The following is a 7,916-nucleotide window of genomic DNA, read 5'->3' as shown; positions in this document are numbered from 1 at the left end:
TGATAATTGGGTTGTGTCTAGACTGTAACCGTGGCACGTTGGATCAACACGATATGACTTGTTTAAATTTTTCTATTTCTTAAAGATCTTATATATTTTATTTAGTTTTAATACCAACATAACTCTGTAGTGCAGTGATAATGCACCTAACCTAAATGCATGATATCTTCGGTTTGATTCCTAGCGACCTCAATTTTTCATGATTTTAATGGGCTAACAGGCCAATAAAACTATCAGGCCAGCACAACTCGGTCCGACTTTATGCAGATCATACCTGAACCGAATGCTCTACATGTGGGCTAGAACAACACAACCCGCTTAGCTAACTGGCCTAAATAAATCATATCTAAATGAGCCATGCTCGCCGGGCCCATGCCGGGCCGGGCCAGGCTGCCCATTTGAACAGCTCTGGTCCTCAGCGTCTAATTGTCACAGTGACACACTCATGCAAACGGCGCGTGAAAGGCGATGGCTATATGCTGTAGCTAGTCGCTGCTGGAGTTCAAAGATTTTCCTGCCACCAGATCTTCACTTTATTAATTATGGTTACAAAATATTATGTTGATATAGTTGGAGCTAATATACGCTGAAATGTTGCAGTCCCAATATTCTTGCTCACTGAAGCACAGGGCACTACTGGAATTTGACGATTTTCCTACAATTTAAAAGTTCCAAGGTTCTATACTCTGGCGTCCTATTCTAGTTATAAACTTACAGTTTCGCTATTTTCATGTGCTAGAAATTAATTTATTTTTCAATCACCATCCTAAACGCTTAGACCAAACCTACAACTACTTGTTGATCGAGGTGGTTCATGTTAATCCAAGGGCCTACAAACTATATTTTCATATAGTTAGAGCTAATAGATGCGCCAATTTAGACCATATAGGTAGAAGCTTACTCCTTTTTTTATTCTTTGGAGTAGAACAGCAGCGTACTGCTTAAACTGTAGTTGTAACATTCAGACATCCAGTCCATTTGCTGCTTGTGTGATGTCTCGAGTCAGCGAAACTTCCTCTCGTGCGCCATCTCAGAGGAGTATCCCTGGTGGACTCGTCCACGCATAAACAATTCCATGGCTTCAAAATATAATATTCTGACGAAAATACGAACAAAAGCATGCAATAATTCAGCAGAGACAGGAGCGACGGACCCATGCGTTCGTTACCGACGTGCCCAGCCTGGCCCATGCGTGCTGGATCAAATTACTAGTCAACCAAATCCTGCTATGGATAGATACAGACTTTGGCCAAGATTTTTGTATTTTACGCATGCACGACCAACATCCATGCATGCACGGAAGTAGCCTAGCTACGCGTGAGCACGAGCACAAGCACTATAAATTGGAGGCCACCTCCTGCATCTCGTCTCATCGGTCGAGCTTGCAGTCTTGCGTTGTCATCAGCCATGGCCACCTTCACCACGCCGACGACCTTCCTCGCTCTCGCCGTCGTCCTCGCCGTTCTCGGCGGCGCCGCGGCTCAGCAGCTGTCGCCAAACTTCTACTCCACGACGTGCCCGAACCTGGCCACCATCGTGCGGCAGGGGATGGCTTCGGCCGTGCAGACGGAGAAGAGGATGGGCGCCTCCATCCTCCGCATGTTCTTCCACGACTGCTTCGTCAATGTGAGCAAGCGTTGCTCTTTGCTGCTCTGTACGGCACTGTTCCAGCAAATATGTGTGCTGACTGCTGACGCGTCACACTCTGTTTTGTTTTGTCGCCAGGGATGCGACGGCTCGATCCTCCTGGACGACACGTCGTCCTTCACTGGGGAGAAGGGCGCCGGCCCGAACGCCAACTCGGTCCGTGGGTTCGAGGTGATCGACGCCATCAAGACGCAGGTGGAGGCCTCCTGCAAGGCGACCGTCTCCTGCGCCGACATCCTCGCGCTCGCCGCTCGTGACGGAGTCAGCCTGGTTAGTACCTACAGCCTCGCGACATCAGCACGTAGACTGACCCGTGAAAAAAAAGTTACTCGATCGTGCTTCCACTAGTGGACTAGTGGCTGACTCGGGTTGTGCATGCAGCTGGGAGGCCCGACGTGGAGCGTGCCGCTGGGCCGCAAGGACTCGCGCACGGCGAGCCAGAGCGCGGCCAACGCCAACCTGCCGGGCCCGGGGTCCAGCCTCGCGACGCTCATCAGGATGTTCGGCAACAAGAACCTGTCCCCGCGCGACATGACGGCGCTGTCGGGTGCGCACACCATCGGCCGGTCGCAGTGCCAGTTCTTCCGCAACCGCATCTACAACGAGCGCAACATCGACGCCGCCTTCGCGGCGCAGCGGCAGCAGACGTGCCCGCGGTCGGGCGGCGACAGCAACCTGGCCCCGTTCGACGTGCAGACCCCCGACGGGTTCGACAACGCCTACTATCAGAACCTGGTCGCGCAGCGGGGGCTGCTGCACTCGGACCAGGAGCTCTTCAACGGCGGCTCGCAGGACGCGCTGGTGGGGCAGTACAGCACCAACGCGGCGCAGTTCGCCGCCGACTTCGTGTCGGCGATGGTAAAGATGGGCAACCTGCTGCCGTCGTCCGGGACGCCGACGGAGGTCAGGCTCAACTGCAGGAAGGTCAACTAGTCAAGGGTGAACGACACGAGCGTACTTACTGATCATCGAAGCCTTGGGAACCAAGGTGTACTGTTGGTCATATTTACATGAAAGGAATTCCAAATGTACGTACTACACTTGTTTGCTAAGTTACTGGGAGTGGAACCACAAAAATGTAATAAGACATTCTGTATGTCAAAAATGCAAGGATACAGAATACAGAAGCTTTGTCGTATCATATACTTCTTTCCTGTCCAAATTATTCGTTACTCACAGCAACTTGAGTCCGTAGAGATAGCAAAACGCCAAAGCGCGTCATACCTAGAAAGCTTCACTGCAAGACGAAACGCTGACATGTGGTGTGATTTCCATAGAATATACCATAATTTGACCATAGAATCTACCATAATGTTGTGTGAAGGGAGGAGGAGGACGGGGCGTGAGCGAGCACAACTGTATAGGGAGAAAGAGGGAGAAGGGCAGCACGAGGAAGATAGAGGCCTGAGGTGGAGAAAGACTCTTCGACGGCTAATCTAGATCGGACGGTGGAGATTCGTCTTGTTTCCAAGCGGCTGACAAATAAAGAATGGCATGAAGAGGCTATATACTCCCCAAGGTGTAGAACGTCATGTTTTTGTCTCTTCTCCATAGGCTTTAGTAGAGTTGGGACTTGAGCCGTATCATTTTTAGGCCGCCCATAGTATGATGTTTTGGATAGTACGGTACGAAATATTTTGGGTTGAATCGGCACGGCACAAACACGAGGGCCATGCTATGTCTATGATCTTGGCATGATGAGCGTGCCGGCACGACACGAAAAAGGTACGACACAATCTACATAATTATTTTTCTGTATTTATGTTCTAATCTCTCTGTTACAAAGCGTGAGACAATAAGGTCATGTTTGTTTGGTGACTGATAGTAAGAGATAAATCTGTAAGTATGAGAGAAACATGTGTGAGATAGTAAGAGATAAATATGTAAGTATTGTCAGGTGACATAAAGCATGAGAGAGATGTGTGAGGACGAGAGACACAAGTGTGAGATGGTAGACATAAATATGCAAGTATTGTCAAACGACATGGAGCAGGGCTGTACTTGGGCCGACACGGCACGACGACGACACGATGTGCCGAGGACCGTGTTTGAGCAATTCTAGAGTTAACTCGTACCGGCATATCATGATACAACAAGCCGATCGTGCTTAGTGATCATAGCACGATATGACACAAGACACGACGGGACCGGGTCGTGCCAACATGACCCAGCCCAAGTCCTAGCTCTAGGCTTTAGCTGTAATAAGTGAGTCACGTAGTCACATGTCGCTACTTGCCATACATGTCGAATGGGTTTTTCTTGGCTGGTGGGTGGTCAATGGGATGACGAAGGGAGGTGAGATCATTGGAAAGGAGTAAGAGACGATGCCACTGTAGGGACCAGTGACGTCCTAAGAGGGGGTGAATTAGGACACTTAGAACTATTTCGGCTCCAAAAATAATACAAGATAAACCTATATCAATTTCTATCTAAATGTGCTCTAGGTTTATCTAGTGTGTCTACTCTACCGATCAAATGGCTTGCAACCTATCTAAGAAGGTAAATTGCAAGTAAGTAAATGCGAAAATGTAAATAAGGTAAAGAGAACAAACTCAGTACAAGGATTTTTTCCCTAGTCCATATTGGAGCTCCACAAAAAATATGCTCCCAGTTGGCACCAAGTCACGGCTTTTGAGCCACCAAGTCACAAAGACAAGGCCTCCACCTGGATGAGTCACCAAGGCAAGATCTCACCACTAGCCCCTCTTTCGGTTCCTTGCTGCCATGATCACTTTGGAGCTTGAGACACAGGCTAGGGTCTCCGCGTCCCCGTACAATCACTTTGCCGCCACTTCACACCAAGACTCCAAGGTGCCGACGTACCAAAAGGTACACTGTTGGATCACTCCTTGATCCACTCTCTAGGCAGCAATAACCTAGCAACTCACTCTCTGGCTTATAAACACTAATCACTCACTAATCTTATGCTTAATCATTTTGGATGATCACTTTAAGCACTTTGGTGGCTTGGATGTCTTCTCAAGTGTATATGAACTTCTCTGGACTCCAGCTACCTCAAATGACTGAGTGGAGGGGTATTTATAGCCTCAAACTCCCGCACTAGCCGTTAACCCAACGGCTTTAAAAAGCTGTTAACACCGGATGATCCGGTGAGAACAGTAGTACTAATATCGGATCATCTGGTGAGTACACTCTCACAAACTAGCCATTGGAACCCCACTCAAGTCTCTGTGAACACCGGATACTCCGATGTATACTCCACCTTCATCACTGTACTTTCTGGTGAGTATACCTTAGCCATCCGAGCCAACATTTTCTCTGTGTAAATTGCTTCAGTGAATTCTCCAATGCACATCACTTCATCACTGGACCATCTGGTGCGTTATCCTTAGCCAGCCGAGCCAATGCAACCCTCTCTGGAAAATATACTTTGGTGTACAAATCTTCAGAGCACCGGACCTTCCGGTGTGGTCACTGCATTCTCCCCTTTATCAACAATGCTCTGGTGTATTCCTTCGGTGTGTTCAAATCAATCACCGGACTACTCGGTGGTGTCTTCTACTTCTTTTTCATCTTTGTATTGTTCATTGTCCGGTGTATTGTCTGGTGTTGCCTTGCTTTATCACCGAACTATCCGGTGAGGCTTTCATGCCTCCATCCCCCTTTGACAGAGATGCTCCGGTGAGTGCAAATACCATGAGCACCAGACCATCCGGTGTAGTCATTTCTCTCGGAACTTTTCCAATTCAACCAAACTTTGTCCCGGCTTCGATGACTTCTTCATGTATTACATCCATGAGACCTACTAACATATATTCTTGACAAATATGTTAGTCCTAATGACTATGTTGTCATTAATCACTAAAATCACAATCATGGCCTAATAGGGCTATTTTCTCTACAATCTCTCTATTTTTGGTGATTGATGACAACACAACCAAAACAAGTGATAAATAACAAATAATTCTAAATGTAAAGATCATAAATGAGCATAAAGTCTTACCACATTGCTTGGATGCATGTTCTTACCACCTAGTTCCTTTATGTTGTGGCTCCCCTTTTCTCCATTACCACTATCTCCCTTGATTTGACCTAAGTAAGAGCTTCTCCCCCTTTGTTAATCTTCATGTATCTTGCACTTGCTACAATCTCCCCACATTGTTCATCTTACATTCCTTGCTTTGGTCATCAAACCTCTCTCCCTTTGTCAACAATCTCTCAAAAAGGATTATATACATATGTTAAACTTAAAAGGGAAAAATATTAGAGCACATGGGAGAGAGCTTCACAACTCATGATCCAATTAAAAATAATACCAATTGTAATGATACCAATTGTAAGAATTACACTAAAAAAATGATACCAATTGAAAGCTATAAAAGCACATGGATCATAATTCATGAAACTCACATAATATAGTCTAAACTACTCTTATTTATGTATATACATATGATGAGAAAGAAACATATGCACAACTAGACAATATATCAAGATAGGAAGTTTAAGCTATATTATGCATGGAGGTAGCTTAAAAGAACAAAGATTATGCTATCAATTGAAGCGTTTGAGAATTGCATACTGTTGATAGCAATAAATGGCATGGCCTATACACCGGATAGTCCGGTGATCAATGCTGTGTCATTGCCGGACTATCCAGTGCTTGTAGTTCGATTTCAGCTAGAAGACATACTTTCTGGAAAAAATAGTCCGGTGAGGGGCTCATTGAACGCCGGACTATCTGGAGAATGGGATGAGAATTTGGTACAGCGAATCATGCTCTCTGTATAAAATAGTCCGGCAACTGATCCAGTGAAAATGCCGGAATATCCGATGTGTAGAAGGTCAATTTGCACTAAAAACTTGCTCTCTGGAAGAAATGGTCCGGTGGAGATTCTGGGGTATCACCAGACTATCCAGTGTATAGAAAGTCAATTTGCACCGAAAACTTGCTCTCTAGAAAAAAATGGTCCGGTGGAGATTGTGGGGTATCACTGGACTATCCGGTGAGAACAAGAAGGTTTTTAGCCGAAAAAATGTTCTCTAGTGAAAATTGTTCGGTGAGGTCTTTGATGATCGCTAGATCGTCCGGTGCATTCAAAAGGAAAAATTTGCAAAAAAAATTATTCTTTGCAATATTGGTCTGGTGACATACTCCGATGAGTATAAATGTGACATCAGAATATCCGGTGTGTGTAAGACCGAGTCTTAGAGTTTCGGCCGAGTGAACTCGCCGAATGGTCTGGTGTTCTAGAGTTTGTTCTCACCGGACCATCCGGTGTTCAGTCCGAAACCGAATCGAAGTGGATTTGTGGATTTGTGGAGATCTCTTGTCGCAATTTTGGCCGAACAGAGCATGTTTAGGGTTGGAATAGAGTCCTACTTCGATTCCCTAGGGTCAAGACCATACCCCCCCTATAAATAGTCGAGGGGTGGAGGCCGATTGGATATCCATTAGTCAATCGCATCTATTGCATCCACTTTTCATTTTGCCTTTACTTTCCTGCAATTTAGGGTTAGTTCTTCACTGCTACTTCGAATCCCTGTGGTTCGGGTGATAGTTCTTTGTCGATTTGCTCATAAATCGTCCGGGTGGTGATCCCCAAGGTTGCCGGTCGAAACCTTTACTTGTTTGCTTGTAAACAAGTCACATGTCACTGTGAAAAGAGACAAGTGTCCTTGACAGACCCATGTTGGCGAGGTGTTGCCCAACTCCACGCCAACACAAATTGGTGACTCCGCTGTAGAACGACAGTTCTCCATCAACATCCACACCTAGGGTTTGGGCATCGACACCCCCTGCACCCTGCTGCACCATGTCTAAGGAGGAGGGCGCCGAAATCAACATAGACAATATCATCTCGCCTACGCTTGAAGAGCTTCCCAAGGAGTATCGCCAAGCTATTGAAGCTCAAAAGCAGGAGGTTGAGAAGATGATGCTTGCATGCTATCAGAAAACGCATCAAGGTGTCATCAAGAAGGGTGATCCGATGTCAATCGTCCACGCCAAGCATGAGGTAAAGACAGATGTAAGTGATTCTATTCATGATTTCAAAGAGCACACTGCACATATGGTAGATCAGTCTGTTAGTGCTGCTATGTTCAATAATTCTGAAACATTGGTTAAAAGTCTAGATCATGTACTGTCTAGTCATGTTAGGCTTTGTTTATTGAATTGCAAGATGAAAAAGGTAAAAATAGCCCCAACTACATGATGCTAGCACCTCAAATTCCAACGATGGTAATCAATTTCAGCAAATACCATTAGTTTCATCAGCACAATTTGCTTGGTTTACTTCATTTGCACCTAA

General features: G+C 46.0%; 1 protein-coding gene across 1 annotated transcript; it reads left to right on the top strand.

Moving 5' to 3' along the window:
• The first annotated feature begins 1,384 nt into the window (after positions 1–1,384).
• Positions 1,385–2,768, top strand: LOC133925918 (peroxidase P7-like). The gene is made up of 3 exons (XM_062371659.1): positions 1,385–1,626; positions 1,726–1,917; positions 2,029–2,768. The coding sequence occupies exons 1-3, from the start codon at positions 1,408–1,410 to the stop codon at positions 2,578–2,580; spliced, it is 963 nt and encodes a 320-aa protein (XP_062227643.1). The 5' UTR covers positions 1,385–1,407; the 3' UTR covers positions 2,581–2,768.
• Positions 2,769–7,916: the final 5,148 nt, after the last annotated feature.

This window comes from Phragmites australis, chromosome 8, assembly GCF_958298935.1.
Source record: "Phragmites australis chromosome 8, lpPhrAust1.1, whole genome shotgun sequence".
NCBI lineage: Eukaryota > Viridiplantae > Streptophyta > Magnoliopsida > Poales > Poaceae > Phragmites > Phragmites australis.
Note: the sequence above shows the minus strand (reverse complement) of the source record. Positions and strands in the feature narration are given on the sequence as shown.

Coding starts and splice junctions, on each gene's coding strand:
- LOC133925918 (XM_062371659.1), top strand. CDS start 1,408: ATGGCCACCTTCACCACGCCGACGACCTTCCTCGCTCTCGCCGTCGTC. Junction 1,627..1,725: donor TCCACGACTGCTTCGTCAAT/GTGAGCAAGCGT, acceptor TTTTGTCGCCAG/GGATGCGACGGCTCGATCCT. Junction 1,918..2,028: donor CTCGTGACGGAGTCAGCCTG/GTTAGTACCTAC, acceptor TTGTGCATGCAG/CTGGGAGGCCCGACGTGGAG.